The sequence below is a fragment of the Schistocerca gregaria genome, chromosome X, assembly GCF_023897955.1.
Source record: "Schistocerca gregaria isolate iqSchGreg1 chromosome X, iqSchGreg1.2, whole genome shotgun sequence".
Taxonomy (NCBI): Eukaryota; Metazoa; Arthropoda; class Insecta; order Orthoptera; family Acrididae; genus Schistocerca; species Schistocerca gregaria.
Window position 1 is genome coordinate 156,056,349 of NC_064931.1, and position 17,862 is coordinate 156,074,210.

Genomic DNA, 17,862 nt, shown 5'->3' on the forward strand with positions numbered 1-17,862 from the left:
TACGAGTAGGTTTAGTTTAGAGTAGCTCTGGCTATAATGGCGACGCTGCTGTTGCAGACACGAAGCTGCCGTACGGCCGGCGCAGCCACGACGTGCAGATGTTCCGCTTCTCGGAGAAGGTGATGCGCAACGTGGTGACGAACGCGACGCTGTACCTGTACCTGCGCGACGCCGGCGGCGGCCGCAGCAGCAGCAGCGTCAACGTGACCGTGATGCGCGTGCTGAGCAACCCGCAGCAGCAGGAGTCGCCCATGCTCGAGGTGGTGTACGTCAAGAACCACGTGTCGCTGCAGCTGCCGCACTGGTACGCCATCGAGATGCAGAAGGTGGTGGCCCACTGGTTCCGCTTCCCGCGCGAGAACCACGGCATCGTCGTGCAGGCCGTGGACAGCTCCGGCAGGCAGCTCGTCGTCACCACCGCCGACCAGGACGAAGGCTCGAGGGTCAGTTTCTACTGCTCTACACCGGCGTTCGGTGCATCGTACCAGTACTACCGGTTTCCTTTCCTATTCCATTCCTTTGTCCACAAGGTCTTTTTGGACCAGATGGTAGTATAGCTAATTCGGATGACATATTCCCTAAAACGTGTATCCAGTTTTTATTGAATAAAGACACCCAGTCACACGTCATCTTGCATTGATGCATGCCTGTATACAGCGGTTCTAGGCGCTACAGTCTGGAACCGCGTGGCCGCCACGGTCGCAGGTTCGAATCCTGCCTCGGGCATGGATTTGTGTGATATCCTTAGGTTAGTTAGGTTTAAGTGGTTCTAAGTTCTAGGGGTCTGATGACCTTAGAAGTTAAGTACTATAGTGCTCAGAGCCTTTTTTTTTAGTGCAACCCAAATCAATACGCACATCAAAAAAAGTTTTGCCTCACCTCGGTTCCGAGAGTTCCGGAACCTGTTCGGAAAAATGGAACCGAGATCAACGCAAACATCATTTCCGTCCTTTTATCCATCATTTTGATATGCAGCTCCTTGTATTTGTCGTGTTTGCAGTACTTGTGGATAGTACGCCACGACGAATACAGGTATGCATCAATGCAAGAAGACGTGGGCTGGGTATTAGAGGTACCGGTGTGTACAGCAATCTGGACCGCCACCTCTGAAGATCTCGCTGTATGGTGGTACAACGTGCAATGCGTGGTTTTCATGAGCAATAAAAAGGACGGAAATTGTTGGATGTGAGGTCCGCCAGTTATGCAAAACACCGTTTTTCTCAGTACCCAAACATGTTTCGACACCACTGTACAATCATCAGTGGGTTTTCCTTATTATTCATTCTGCAATGTGAACATTTTTGTTAAATGATTATAAAATTATGAGCTATTATTGTCCAAACAGCAGATCTTTTTGTAAATACCTTTACATTTGGTGTGCATGAATTTTCTGGATCACTTGTGTGTTGAAACTTCCTGGCAGATTAAAACTGTGTGCCGGACCGAGACTCGAACTCGGGACCTTTGCCTTTCGCGGGCAAGTGCTCTACCAACTGAGCTACCCAAGCACGACTCACGCCCCGTCCTCACAGCTCTACTTCTCCAAGTACCTCGTCTCCCACCTTCCAAACTTTACAGAAACTCTCCTTTCTTTCAGGAGTGCTAGTTCTGCAAGGTCCGCAGGAGAGTTTCTGTACAGTTTGGAAGGGAGGAGACGAGGTACTGGCGGAAGTAGAGCTGTGAGGACGGGGCGTGAGTCGTGCTTGGGTAGCTCAGTTGGTAGAGCACTTGCCCGCGAAAGGCAAAGGTCCCGAGTTCGAGTCTCGATCCGGCACACAGCTTTAATCTGCCAGGAAGTTTCATATCAGCGCACACTCTGCTGCAGAGTGAAAATCTCGTTGCACTTGTGTATTAATTGCTACAGGTAGCTTGCCATCTGCAACCAAACGATGTTGATGAGAATTTTTTTATGGAAGTTTTTCGCGATGTTTTCGCGCACATATTCGTTTTTACTTACGTTTTCGTGTGGCAAGCACTTCCATTCTCCGTGATGCACACGTAACTACAACAAATATTTTCCACAAATAACGTAGTAAAACACTTTTCACTTCACCAGAACACAGTGTGATTGTGGTTTGTTATGTGTCCCAGCTCAGTCAGTGTTAATTTGTTCACCAGAATATTGACTGGGCTGGGACACATAACAAACCACAATCACACTGTGTTCTGGTGAAGTGAAAAGTGTTTTACTACGTTATTTGTGAAAAAAACTTGTTATAGTTAGGTGTGCATCGCAGCACCTCAGTATTATGCGGAGAATTGAAGTACTTGTCACACTAAAACGTAAGTAAAAACGAATATATTCGCAAAAAACATCGCGAAAAACTGAATTACATTCTAGAAGATAGGTTACGTCCAAGCAAAAAAGAAAAAAAAAAGGTATATCATCTGCATCGTTTGGTTGCAGATGACAACCTACCTGTAGTAGTAATTAACACACAAGTGATCCAGAAAATTCATGCACACCAAATGTAAAGGTATTTACAAAAAGAAACGATCTGTTGTTTGAACTAAAAATGCACATAATTTTATAATCATTTAACAAAAATGTTCACATTGCAGAATAAATAAAAACGAAAACTTACTGATGATGGCACAGTGGTGCCGAAACATGTTTGGATACTGAGAAAAACGGTGTTTTGCATAACTGGCGGACCTCACATCCAACAATTTCCGACCTTTTTATTGCTCATACGTAGGTGGTCCAGATTGTTGTACACGCCGGTACCTCTAACACCCAGTCACACGTCATCGTGCATTGATGCATGCTTGTATTCGTCGTGACGTACTATCCACAAGTTAATCAAGGCACTGTTGGTCCAGATTGTTCCATTCCACAACGGCAAAGATTACAAGGAGGAACATTACCACATACTATAAAGTGCCGGAAAAAGAGCTGCTTATCACAGTAGGAGTACTTCATTAATGTCTACACGGAGCAGTCTTCCGAGCCACACTGCGTTTAAGCACCAGAAATATACGTTTGGGTAGTGTTTGTGGCCTCTCTGGTTTGAAGTCGCCACATCCGACTACAGTCGAGGAATATGGAACAAGGCTACAAAGACGGTTAAGGGGTCATTGGTTTTCTTGCTGTTATGTGTAACGTCTGTCTGGCTCCGACAAGTGTCGCATCGGACACACCGTCAGTTGACTTGCTGTACGGCAGAGCGCGTTTCGACCATAATGTAAATTGCAGGTAACTACATTAGCGAGAAGAACACTGTATAGGATGACTACAATTACTAAAGTCACGATACTAGGTTAGGCACGATCCAAAGTGAGCGCAATATAGCATCTGTGTAGCTTACACTATAACTGACGATAGCACTTAGTTTATAGATTTTTGTGATCAGCGTCTCAAACATATTCATTCAAATACAATTCAGCTGCACTTCCGATCACAACTTGCACTAACTCCCTGATACCAAATACCAAAAGTATATGTCACTGAGTTTTCCTGATATTTCTGTAACCAACTTTAGTGACTAGAGCGTAGTTACTTGTAATAATTAGGTGCACCCATTGCAAATTAAAGACAATAAATCCATAACTGTAATAATTATTTCTGTTTATCCGTCTGAAGACATTTTTGGAGCGTTCCAGTGGTTTTACTATAAACATTATGAGTAGACAACACATCTTTTTACCATTGTATACTTTGAAAATATTTTCTTAAGAACGCTGTCATTGGCACTATCCCCAAAACAAAGGAACACAAATGAAAAGATAACAACATAGCAAAATTTCAAAACGTGAACATACACAAAGGGACTTCATAAACTATGAATAACATAAAGTTCCAAATAACTAGTCTACCGTGCACAGAAACCAAAAAGTGGATTTCCAAACGAGTGGAGAAAATTAAACCAGCTAACATGACAGGAGGATCAGTTGTTACCAAAACGTGGAACAAGGAACTCAGAGCGCTGACACTGATGTGTAGAGTAAGTCATCCGTAAGCAAAACTGTCTTTCAGCCTATAAATACAGTAAGAACGAGAAACATTTTCTACTTGTAATCACTACAATATTACCACTTCTAATGCTTTGTCAACAAAAGCGAAAAGCGTCTACATTGAAGAGCTTTTCAACTTGCAGAACGCTTAAGACAGAGAGAACCCGAACTTTAAGTAACAACTGGTTCATCAAGCTAAGCGAAGTGCTGAGATTTTCGCATGAATAACGCCTCTAGGCTAACATATTATTTAGACGAACATTATCGAGTTGTAATGCGACGGCATAGATGGGCAGACGGTTGTAGAATTTGCCGGGACTATCCATACGCTGCTGATTCATAACACCAAACTACCACTACATCTACATCTACATGACTGCTCTGCAATTCACATTTAAGTGCTTGGCAGAGGGTTCATCGAACCACAATCATACTATCTCTCTACTATTCCACTCCCGAACAGCGAGCGGGAAAAACGAACACCTAAACCTTTCTGTTCGAGCTCTGATTTCTCTTATTTTATTTTGATGATCATTCCTACCTATGTAGGTTGGGCTCAACAAAATATTTTCGCATTCGGAAGAGAAAGTTGGTGACTGAAATTTCGTAAAAAATTCTCGCCGCGACGAAAAACGTCTATGCTGTAATGACTTCCATCCCAACTCGTGTATCATATCTGCCACACTCTCTCCCCTATAACGCGATAATACAAAACGAGCTGCCCTTTTTTGCACCCTTTCGATGTCCTCCGTCAATCCCACCTGGTAAGGATCCCACACCGCGCAGCAATATTCTAACAGAGGACGAACGAGTGTAGTGTAAGCTGTCTCTTTAGTGGACTTGTTGCATCTTCTAAGTGTCCTGCCAATGAAACGCAACCTTTGGCTCGCCTTCCCGACAATATTATCTATGTGGTCCTTCCAACTGAAGTTGTTCGTAATTTTAACACCCAGGTACTTAGTTGAATTGACAGCCTTGAGAATTGTACTATTTATCGAGTAATCGAATTCCAACGGATTTCTTTTGGAACTCATGTGGATCATCTCACACTTTTCGTTATTTAGCGTCAACTGCCACCTAACACACCATACAGCAATCTTTTCTAAATCGCTTTGCAGCTGATACTACGTAAGATTATTGCGCAGACTAGCACTGAACAGCCAAAGAAACTGGTACTCCTGCCTAATGTGTAGGGCCCCGCGAGCACGCACAAGTGTCGCAACACAACGTAGCATGGACTCAACTAATGTCTGAAGTAGTGTTGCAATGAACTGACACCATGAATCCTCCAGGACCGTCCATAAATCCGCAAGAGTACGAGGGATTGGAGATCTCTTCTGAACTGCACGTTGCAAGGCATCCAGATATGCCCAATAATGTTCATGTCTGGGGAGTTTGGTGGCCAGCGGAAGTGTTTACTCAGAAGTATGTTCCTGGAGCCACTCTGTAGCAATTCTGGACGTGAGGGGTGTCGCATTGTCCTGCTGGAATTGCCCAAGTCCCTCAGAATGCACAATTGATATGAATAGATGCACGTGATCAGACAGGATACTTACGTACTTGTCACCTGTCAGAGTCGTAACATTATTTAAGAGGGTCCATCAGGCTGGTAATTTTAACAGTAAGCCAAAAATGCGATTTAAAAATATAAGGAATGGAGTCAAGACTTTATATCTACATTGCACTACACTTACCACTTTTTCTTCATTTTATTCGTCATTGTTGTTATCATTTGGCCAGGGTGGACGCCACATAATACCCCTTCAAGGCAATCGTTGAATACTTCAGACATTTTTTTAAATTACTGAACATGCTGAGCTACGGTGCTGGCGCCACTAGACCACGAACAGATACTGCACTGTTAACAGCTCATCAAGAGCAACAGCGTTTCCTCCATACTCTTCTACATCCTACAGTGTTACCAGATTGTGCATATGGCTGAATTTACCAACGACGATACTTTCGTGTTCAAAACGTACTTGCCAGTCATATATTTGCGAAGATACTCCGTATGTTGGTTGGTAGTCGACAATGTTATGCAGTGACGAATTCCTTACGGAATCTACCTGTTCACGGCATCTATTGTCGTCTATCAATAAAGCAATACGTCTTTCATACGAGTGTTTTTTTCTGAATTCGTGCCGATTAATTAAGAATATGTATCTTCTCAACTTATCTCTTCTTTTATTCAAGATCTGGGAATTTTTTTAAATTTTTGCTTGCATCTATTCCGTATTACCTCTTCGGCTTGCCGATCTATCCATTTGATTTTGAGTATATTTGTAACTCTACGTTTCTCTTTTTGTCTGTACCATGTAGCAACCATATAAGGACAAGACAAATACACTGCTGGTCATTAAAACAGCAACACCACGAAAACAACAAAGGGCGAAATTATACTCACAGTATAACAGAAGAATACACGACTGAATCTGTAGGTAATTTGGGGGAATACAGCATGAGACTGTTGTCACCTCTATGGCTCTTACCTGACGGGGCATCGACCGATAGGGGTACGTCATTCCATACTGCTTCAACTCTGTGTCAGAGTTCATAAACCCAAGTGGCTGGTGAGAAGAGACCCCGTGGCAGGCTGTTTGCTGTCTTGAGGGATCTCACCAGAGCGGCCTCCGTACAGAGGTAGAACAGGACAGCACGCGGAACGTGCAGTCTTCTGTTATCTTGTTGAAAGATTACGTCATTGATGTCACGTATACGGGACAGAAATGTAACGGCTGCTGTCAGAATTATCGGATATGGGAAGCACAGTGACGATCACGCCACGCATCATGACGACCGATGCAATATAGCATCTTTCGTTCTCCTCGGAACCTGCACACACGGATTTGTCCATCATCGTACCGTGCGCAGAGTCGAAACTTATCGGAAAAGACGATGTAGCGCCAAGCCCGTGTTCAGTGTTGTCGCTGGGCTCACCAGTAACGGCGTGCCTCTGTCTGCAGTGCTGCCAACCCGTGACTACGTATTTCTCCAGGCGACGCCGCACTATTCGTGTCTTGCTACAAAGTCCATTTCATTACTGCACGATGCTGTGCAGCCGACGAACAAAATATCTGGCCTATTGGACTCTATAGTTATGGGCGAACGTTCATATCCTAAATGGGGTTGATTATGACACACCTGAACCCATTCTTATTTTACACATCTAGTTCCTTAGAACCAAACTGAGCAGCAAATCTCCACGGTCATGGAAAGAGTCAGTAAATGAAGTTAATATCAAAAATGTCAAAAGTAGATAAAAAAATTTACACGAATCTTATGCAGTCGACAGGCTACTGAGTACATATTAACACAATCAATAATATAAAATGCGAATTTGAATAATTTTTTCCAGGAACTCTCCGACAAACTGGAAGGAGTAAGCCAAAGGAAATTCTTCAGTTTGGGCTTGAAAGTACAACTATTAATTCTGAGATTTTTAAAATTCTTGTGGCAGCTAATTTAAAATGGCTGCAGTAGAATACTGCATGCCTTTCTGCAGAAGAGTCAAGGAGATGCGATCCAAATGCAGACTGGGTTTCTGTCTAGTATTAACTGGGTGAAAGCCACTAATTCTTAGGAATAAGCTCATAATATTAAAAACGAACACTGTTAAAGAAAATATACATTGAGAAGCCAATGGCTGAATTCTCATATTCCTGAACATGGGTCGACAAGAGGCTTATGGACTTACACCACACACTGCTCGGACTGCCTGTTTATGAGCCAAAAATACCGTTTACGAATGGGGAGAGTTGCGCCACAATATAATGTCGTACGTCATAGGCGAATGAAGATAAACAAAGCGGTCTAATTTTTGTGTAGAACCATCACTTATTGCAGATAGTGCTCTGATGTTAAATATAGTATCATTCAGTTTTTGAACAACATCCTGAACATGGGCATTCCATGACAGCTTACTATCTATCTGAAGACACAGGAATCTGGATTCTTCAGAATCGTTAATTATATGCCCCTTCTATGTAAATAAATGTCAGTTTTAGTTGAATATTGTGTTGGAAACTGTAAAAATAGAGCACGTTGCACCTTCTCCTTCAGTATGACAATGGCAAACCAGACACGACCGCTGCGAGATCTGCAAGAATCCGACTCCTTGGATTCACTGTCACCGATCATCCTCCATACAGTCCCACCTTGGCTCCATCAGATTTTCATCTCTTTCCAGAATTTAAAGACTTCCTTCGAGGACTTCACTTTGATAGTGATGCAGCGATGCAGGCAGAGATGAGATTGTGACTCCGGCAACAAAGGCAAACACTTTACAATGACAGTATAAACAAACTGGTGTCTCGTTGGGAGAAACATGTTCGTCGCCAGGGTGACTATGTTGAGAAATAAATATGTAGATATGAAGAATAAAAACGTAAAAAGTTAAAAAACGTTTGTCTTACTTAAAACGCTTTAAGAGGTTTCACATAAAAAATTTCGAAGATATTACTTCCCTGTACGCCCTTATATTTCGATATTTGGACTGTAAACAGAGCTGACATCATTGAGTGTGCTAATGGACTGATACCGGCAAGCTTTATTTATCGATTATATTTTTGCACTTTCCATCCCCCGTCCCGCCTCTCCCCCCTCCCCGTTCTTCAACTCCATCACTAGTAATTCATTTTCAGACAGATTCTTCCGTTTTGATGCCATTTATTTGTCGAGTGGGAGGCTATAGCGGTCTCTCATCATATCCTTTTATGTCAACAACTGCAACGCAGTCCAGGCGTTTTGTCATTGGAGCAGCAATACAGGGTGTCTGTTCAACTGTGTGTGAATTCCTAAGAGACTAAACTGACGAGGTCATCGGTCATCTTATGCTAAGAACAACACACATACACATGCGCAAGGGAGGACTCGAACCTACATCTACATCCACATCCATACTCCGCAAGCCACCTGACGGTGTATGGGGGAGGGTACCTTGAGTACCTCTATAGGTTCTCCCTTCTGTTCCACTCTCGTATTGTTCGTGGAAAGAAAGATTGTCGGTATGCCTCTGTGTGGGCTCTAATCTCTCTGATTTTATCCTCATGGTCTCTTCGCGAAATATACGTAGGAGGGAGCAATACACTGCTTGACTCCTCGGTGAAGGTATGTTCTCGAAACTTCAACAAAAGCCCGTACCGAGCTACTGAGCGTCTCTCTTGCAGAGTCTTCCACTGGAGTTTATCTATCATCTCCGTAACGCTTTCGCGATTACTAAATTATACTGTAACGAAGAGCGCTGCCCTCCGTTGGTTCTTCTCTATCTCTTCTACCAACCCTATCTGGTACGGATCCCACAATGGTGAGCATTATTCAAGCAATGGGCGAACAAGTGTACTCTAACCTACTTCCTTTGTTTTCGGACTGCATTTCTTTAGGATTCTTCCAATGAATCTCAGTCTGGCATCTGCTTTACCGACGATTAATTTTATATGGTCATTCCATTTTAAATCACTCCTAATACCTCCTCTCAGATAATTTGTGGAATTAACTGCTTCCAGTTGCTGACCTGCTGTATTGTAGCTAAATGACAGAGGATCTTTCTTTACATGTATTCGCAGCACATTACACTTGTCTACATTGAGATTCAATTGCCATTCCCTGCACCATGCGTCAATTCCTTGCAGATCCTCCTGCATTTCAGTACAATTTTCCACTGTTACAACCTCTCGATATACTACAGCATCATCCGCAAGAAGCCTCCGGCGGCAGAGGCCGCGTTATCTGTGACATGGCGCCTCAAACAGCACGGCTGTTTCAACTGATATTTGCAATTTTGTTTTCGCATTGTATAGCTAGGATCAGCCCAAACAAATAGTGCTGATCATATCTTTCGTTTAGCGCTCAGGACCAACGGAAAGCGTCAGTTTGTTTCCAGTTACAAACTAAATTATCTTTAAAGAAGGATTTTACATGTCCATTCGATAGAGCGGCCCCAGATTAGTTTATTGCGATATTTGTTTTATCGACATGTATTAACAGGGACAGCAGAACTAGAAGAATAACTACTACTCCAGCAGTGGCAGCACTGAAATGGGCCACGCTGACTGCTACCAACATGCATGCAGCGCAACTAAGTCGCTGTGGGATTCCTGGTTATTCTTTGTGTTTTACTATTCCTGTTAATACATATAAATGAAACAAACATCGCACTAGATTAGTCTGGGACTTGTCTATCGAGTGGGCACGTAAAATTCCGCTTTAAACATCATTAATTTGTAACGCGAAACAAACCGACGCTTCCGGTCTACACTGGGCATCGCATGAAAGACCTTATGAGCGCTATTTGTTTGCGCATACTCCAGCTATACAATGCGAAAACAACATTACAAATACCTGCTGAGACACTAGGTATAATGCTCCTTACGACTCTTAGGAGAGACACGCTGTATACTACACAGACGGAAAAATCGCAACATCAAAAAATTATTAATGTATAGTAATGAAACTTAGGGAATACGTTTGTCTGGGTACCATATTTAAGCGATTAACAATGCAAGCTCACACGTTAATTAATTAATTTATTTTTTGAGTCCAGGACATTAAATAATTACAAAAACTAATAAGTATTGATTCACATAACAAATTTGCAAAATTAAATATGTGCAGTAGTATTTATGACACCGATTCAATAATATATACAGACGAGCAGCAGATAAACAAGCAGCAAGATGACGGTCCCAGTATTCGGCGGTTATGACAGCAGTTTCGCTGGCTGCAGCAAGATCACAGATAGTGCATGCAGCCGGTAGCTTCCTGCAGACTAGCAGATGTTCTTCGTCCTGTACGTCACCACACTGACAAGTTACCTCCTCGTTACTGAAGCCCCACTTCCTGAGGTTGGCTTTGCACCTCGACACCCCAACTCGCAGTCTGTTCTAAGTCTTCCCGGTCACGTATGACAGGTGTGAACTTTCGGCTATTTCCTCCTTGACCGTTATGTGATTTTCTTCAGCTAGGAAGTCTCGCCAAAGCTCCTCTCTGCGAGTTCTGGGAGATGAACGAATTTCCATAGTTTTCTGTAGGAAGCTTTTTCTTGACCTCAGTCTTGGCTGTTAACGGTCATGTCCGAACAAAGGATGTCTAGCGTCGATTTCTTGTTTTTTCTTCTACACTTCTGTTGCAGCTTGCCTTCGAATGCGTGGCCATTAAAATTGCTACACCACGAAAATGACGTGCTACAGACTCGAAATTTAACCGACAGGAAGAACATTCTGTGATATGCAAATGATTAGCTTTTCAGAGCATTCACACATGGTTGGCGCCGGTGGCAACACCTACAACGTGCTGACACGAGGAAAGTTTTCAACCGATTTCTCATACACAAACAGCAGTTGACCAGCGTTGCGTGGTGAAACCTTGTTGTGATGCCACGTGTAAGGAGGAGAAATGCGTACCATCACGTTTTCGGGTTTATCGTGTCGCGACATTGCTGCTCGCGTTGGTCGAGATCCAATGACTGTTAGCAGAATATGGAATCGGTGGGTTCAGGAGGGTATATGGAACGCCATGCTGGATCCCGACTGCCTCGTATCACTAGCAGTCGAGATGACAGGCATCTTATCCGCATGGCTGTAACAGATCGTGCAGCCACGTCTCGATCCCTGAATCAACAGATGGGGACGTTTGCAAGACAACAACCATTTGCACCTACAGTTCGGCGTCGTTCGCAGCAGCATGGACTATCAGCTCGGAGACCATGGCTGCGGTTACCCTTGACGCTGCATCACAGACAGGACCACCTGCGATGGTGTACTCAACGACGAACCTGGGTGCACGAATGGCAAAACGTCATTTTTTTAGATGAATCCAGTTCCTGATTACAGCATCATGATGGTCGCATCCGTGTTTTGCGACATCGCGGTGAACGCACATTGGAAGCGAGTATTCGTCATCGCCATACTGGCGTATCACTCGGCGTGATGGTATGGCGTGCCATTGGTTACACGTCTCGGTCACCTCTTGTTCGCATTCACGGCACTTTGAACAGTGGACTTTACATTTCAGATGTGTTACGACCCGTGGCTCTACCCTTCATTCGATCCCTGCGAAAACCTACATTTCAGCAGGATAATGCACGACCGCATGTTGCAGGTCCTGTACGGGCCTTTGTGGATACAGAAAATGTTCAACTGCTGCCCTGGGCAGCACATTCTCCAGATCTCTCACCAATTGAAAACGTCTGGTCAATGGTGGCCGAGCAACTGGCTCGTCACAATACGCCAGTCACTACTCTGGATGAATTGTGGTATCGTGTTGAGGCTGCATGGGCAGCTGTACCTGTACACGCCATCCAAGCTCTGTTTGACTCAATGCCCAGACGTATCAAGGCCGTTATTACGACCAGCAGTGGTTGTTCTGGGTACTGATTTCTCGGGATTTATGCACCCAAATTGCGTGAAAATGTAATCACATGTCAGTTCTAGTATAATATATTTGTCTAATGAATACCTGTTTATTATCTGCATTTCTTCTTGGTTTAGCAATTTTAATGGCCAATAGTATATGTCAAATAACAAGTAAAATGTTGCATGACAATACATATACTCTGCTCAGCACAATTAAAGGGTCACTTTTTTGAGAACTGGTAATTGTCTCCCATTACGACGCGGAAGTTTGAAATTTGTGCGAAACTGTGAGGCCATGCGGCGTCACGCTCTAGCACAGTGATGTTTCAAACAACAAGATGTCGACACATGCGATAAAACCGCCAGGGCTCAGAAGTTTATACCTGCATATGCCCGAGGTTTAAATCAGATAAAATTCTAGGGCAAGATTCTGATGGGTGCAGTACATTGGCCGTAAATGTTAATGAAGTATGGAGTACAGAAGATAATTTCTGTGAAATATTTCATGAAAATGCACATCGTGCTTACGACGCTACCAACAGAAACTAATGTAAATTGTGGAAAATAGTAAAAACGGGAAATGTAGAAACAGGTTTCACTGTAATTATATTGTCAACTTGTTTATGTTTATAAGATTGACCAGTTGCTAAAAGTGCACTGTAGAAACTAAAAGGAGAAAATGATGGGAAGATAGCATCGTTTTAAATATCTAAATCACATATTTGGGGAAAATGTATTTCCCCACTGACACGAAAATAAGCGGGTGCCCCTGCCCGCCGCTAATCAAGTGAATGAATTAAAGCGGTCATTTGCGTTGACTTTGGTTTGACACAACAGTTCTTTACTAGGCATACAACTCGTGAAGCATTTACAGATGGTCGAAGGCAGAAAAAATTTGTAGTGTTGGAGTACCACGTTACAGATTCATAGGTCTTGGGTTCAATCAACAGTCTGTCACTGTGTACTACTTTCACCTCTAGCAATGTTCACATTATTGAAAAATGCCGAATTTCACGATGAACTGTATGTCTCCCCATAACTGGGTCAGAGAAAGGCAACAACGTAGCAGCTGAAATAGGAAAATAGCTTCTAAAAGCACTGTGCTGTTCAAACCAACCTGACAGCTGAACCGTAAATAAGCAAAGAAAATCCAAAAGAAAACTGAAATCTATCAAAATAAGTCATATTCCTGCATAGATTGTTCTTTTATTTTGAAATAAACACTTTATTTCATTATCAGGAATCAGTTAATTCCACACCTTTGGGCATTACAAAGTTACATGTTAACAAAAATTGTTAAGCATATAATATCTTATATTGCACACATCAATGCGGGGAAATACAAGTATGTGGTGTCGTCCCTAACAACAGGTTTGCACAACCATAGTAGTAATAGACAAATCTGTATATATAAAATGGAAAAATGATAACCTTATGCTGTTTTATCATTGTGATAGCACACATAATACAATTGAAAACATTGATTACTGCCTTGTAGTATGTTGTTGTCTCTGCCTAACGTCAACCTGCATGTCAAATACCTTATGCTTGAAAATGGTACAAATGCCGAAATCGCAACAGTAATCCTAAAAGCAAATACAATGTCATTTTAAGTAGGTACATTGGAATACATTAACTAACTAATTAACATAACTATAGATGTAGTTCTGTGACTTGCATTAGTGTTGCTTCCCTCACAATGTATCAAACTATAAACATACAGATTTTTACTGTGCTGTAGCTTTGTAATGCCCAAGAGGGCAGAATCAGCTAACTGCTAAATAATGCAATAAAGTGTTTATTTCAAAACGAAACAACAGCCTAAGCACAAATTTCCTGCAGCTGTAGACCCATGCATAGAAAAAATTATAAAAAAAACTGAAATCATATTTTATGTGATTTACTTGATCCAGGTCTGAAAACACTTGTTATAGTAGCTTGACAATCAATAAGTCTTGTAGATAATTGCAGCTCTTTTTTCCAACTATGAGTGTGAGCTGTAAATATTAAGCCTCTAATAATATATCTCTAAAAACTACTTGTTGTTACTGAAAGCCGGCTGCTGTGACCGTGCGGTTCTAGGCGCTTCAATCTGAACCGCGTGACCGCTACTGTCGCAAGTTCGAATCCTGCCTAGGGCATGGATGTGTGTGCTGTTCTTAGGTTAGTTAGGTTTAAGTACTTCTAAGTTCTAGGGGACTGATGACCTCAGGTTTTAAGTCCCATAGTGCTCAGAGCCATTTGAACCATTTGTTACTGAAAGAGCAGAAACTCTTCGAAGTAACGGGTTTTCTGCTAATAATATGATGTTGATCCTGTCTAAGCACAAATGCTGTAAACCAACTTAATGATAGCTAAATGTTAATACACCTTCCAGTATTAGTTTTACTTCACTCATGTAAGTTGGTTATTCATTTACTGGTTCCTCGTCCCTGATGCAATCTGCAGACACGATGAAAGAATGAAAAAGTTATCAAACCGTATTGCAAATTTGTTTCAGGTGCCTTTCATTGAAGTGCTGACAGCGGACGGGAGGAAGCACCGCTCAAAGCGCACCGTTGGCTTGAACTGCGACGAGCGCTCAGAAGAAACGCGCTGTTGCAGATATCCTCTCACCGTCGACTTTGAAGAGTTCGGCTGGGATTGGATTATCGCGCCAAAGAAGTACGAAGCCAACTACTGTGCTGGTGAATGCCCGTACGTCTTCCTGCAGAAGTTCCCCCACACGCACATTGTCCACCTAGCGAATCCAGCCGGAAGTATAGGACCCTGCTGCGCCCCGCGGAAACTCTCGGCCATATCTATGCTCTACTTCGACAATGAATACAACATCATTTACGGTTTATTGCCTGGAATGGTCGTCGATCGTTGTGGATGTTCTTAAATGCCACAGTTTAATTACGAACTGTTTCCTGTGCAAGTCGAAAATTGATGAGCCCGAATATTAGCCGTCTCAAAATTCATAACGGTACTGTTTACGATGGCATGTGAAGTGTGAAAATCCATAACTTGCGGCTCATTTCGAAATGAATATTTTGAAGGAAAAAAAGATATAATTTATTTCTTAGCGTTGGTGACACATTCCAAAGGGTATTTTCAATGTTATTTCCAACTTACTTTATTATTTTGTATTATCTGTGAAAAATCGAGCGTTCAAATTTTAATCGTGCAACTACGTGTACACAAATGCCAATACAACTGTGTAACGAAAGGGACAGTTTTTTCTTTCTGTCCAGAGATGGTCCTTACGCACGTAATTTGGAAGCTTCTCTAGGGCAAACATTATTATTAAACTTAAATAAAACAGTAGCGTAAGCAATATTCACACTATTTGGTGATCATATCAGCTTTGTTATTGCACTTTACTGTTGTGGTTACACCTTAATGTGCAAAATGAAGAGTCATAACGAATTTATCAGTTCTATAATGGGGACTAGAGGCAGAGGCTGCGTTATCCTACTTAATGTAGAGAATGTCCCCGAAATAAATGAAAGAAAGGTTTAAAATTGCAATAATAGTGTAACTTATGATAAGCGTGAACCATGTCGTATTGACAATACTTGCGTGCTACTGTTACACAGTTCCGAGAAAAATCTGTATTCCGTAAGTTGTTATCAAATTTTGGTTACAAGTCTATATTAATACCGATGTGATAGAAGAAACACTGTAAATGACCATTTATTTGTGTACTCGTGACTTCATATTGCCACAATTATAAGTATTGTTTTTGTATACATGGTTGCATTTGTGTTTGATGGCATTTCCAAAAAGAAACCAATTAATTCTTGTCATAATAAATGCATTTTTATTGAGAATGTGATCTGTCAGACTAATTACATTAATTTATTTGTAATCGGGAATTAAATGAATGAATATTAATTCAGAATAGGCGACAGACCTGTGTTGATCTAATCGGAGATCTTTCTTAGTAATGTGTATTTAGTGACTGTCATTCTAGTACTTATACATTGATATTTCTTCACTGGGGGATGTATTTGATAGTTAATTATCTTTTATGTACCTCAAAGCTGAGAAATTGGTGTACCCAATCTCATAGTGTGTCAATGACAAATCAAAATCACTGCAAAAAAAATTATTTCGTGTAATTAGGTCAGCTCATTTACTGGCTTACCAAAAAAAGAGAAAAATAAAATAAAATACTGTGGTGTTCTCTGAACTCAAACTAATGTAATTACACAGTGCAAAAGTGGCTGAAGCAATGTGAAATACCAATCAAGGCTGTGTTCTCCTGTACAGCATACTGATAGTTATATTATGCTGCTTAGGTTATAAATTAAGCCAGTAACACCTTAAGGCTACAACATGATGTGTTACATACTTATTAACCTCCTGATTACCCTTTTGTTTCCTTTATGCTCTTTTAGCACGTAGGAAAGCAGTAAATTAGTTATTATACATTTATAGATTAAGTTCATTTAAAATGTGTTGTTTGAAGTACCAAAGTCAAATTGCAGTTATATTCAGAATTCTGAAAATTAAGTTTCGTGAACTACATATGAAAAAAGTTACATTTAGTGAATTGCGTTTTATTAGGAACTGACTGTGTTTCTAGGTGGATATTTCTGTGTGTTGTCGTGTGTCTGTGAAAAATTAAATGTATTGTTATGTGTACTGCTAACTTTGCATCATTGTGTCTGTAGTATAGCCTATATTAAACAGATGAATGACTTTCATCCCATCAGTCACTATCATTAATGAGTGTCTTCGTATAAACTATTCAGACTCAGATATATTTTATAACACATTTCTGGCATGGTGTGTGGGACTGTACATCAGAATAAAACTACAAGCTGCATTTAGGTTTTAATATGTTTTTCAAACCAAACTTTCTGAACCACAATTGGCCCATAAACAATTTCAGAAATAGTTGTACCACAATTCTCAACTGTGATAAATAAAATATTGCTTTCACTTAACCAGGCATAAAATTTTAGAAGTCTGGCACTGGGAAAACAAAAATGTGATGGAACGAGTGTTACTGACTCCTAATAATTTTACCACAGTTTCCATTTCTGAATATTTGCAGTCTCACTAAAATATTCCAAAATAGTTGACCTTCAATGTACAATTTCAAATATCCATACAATTTATTTTGTGGTGAAGTCAAAATATCAAGAAATCAGGAGATAGGGAAATAAATGATGTGTGTGAAATTCTATTTTCATGAGGATCAACAGCTTAATAAAATGATCTCCCACTGTTATTCAAAAGGAATGTTCTTGGCACACCAGTAGTACACAGAACAATATACAACAAATTTTCCTCTGATGATTCTTTTTATAAATTTTGCAAATACAAAATACTGTAACTGCACGTACTGTCATGAATGTTAAGAGACAATGTAAATTCACGTGTGGCATTGAAATATTTTTCCAATATACTTTCACACTATTCCAAACACAGTGAAAAGAATGAGCAACAAAAATGAAGACGTTAATGTAGCGGAAGTGCAAAAGGTAACATTTTCAAAGCATATTGTGCCTGACATCTTACTGGAAGGAGTAGGATAAGAATATCCCCAACATAACAGCATTTTGAG

At 41.2% G+C, this 17,862-nt stretch overlaps 1 protein-coding gene across 1 annotated transcript in view; it reads left to right on the forward strand.

Annotated features, from left to right (window-relative positions):
• The window catches only part of LOC126297868 (growth/differentiation factor 8-like), a 381,533-nt gene extending 364,294 nt beyond the window's left edge, over nt 1-17,239 (forward strand). The window contains exons 2-3 of the mRNA XM_049989159.1: nt 58-443; nt 14,803-17,239. Of these exons, the coding sequence (XP_049845116.1) occupies nt 58-443; nt 14,803-15,186 (770 nt within the window). The 3' untranslated portion in view covers nt 15,187-17,239. The remainder of the gene's footprint in view (nt 1-57; nt 444-14,802) is intronic.
• Nucleotides 17,240-17,862: the final 623 nt, after the last annotated feature.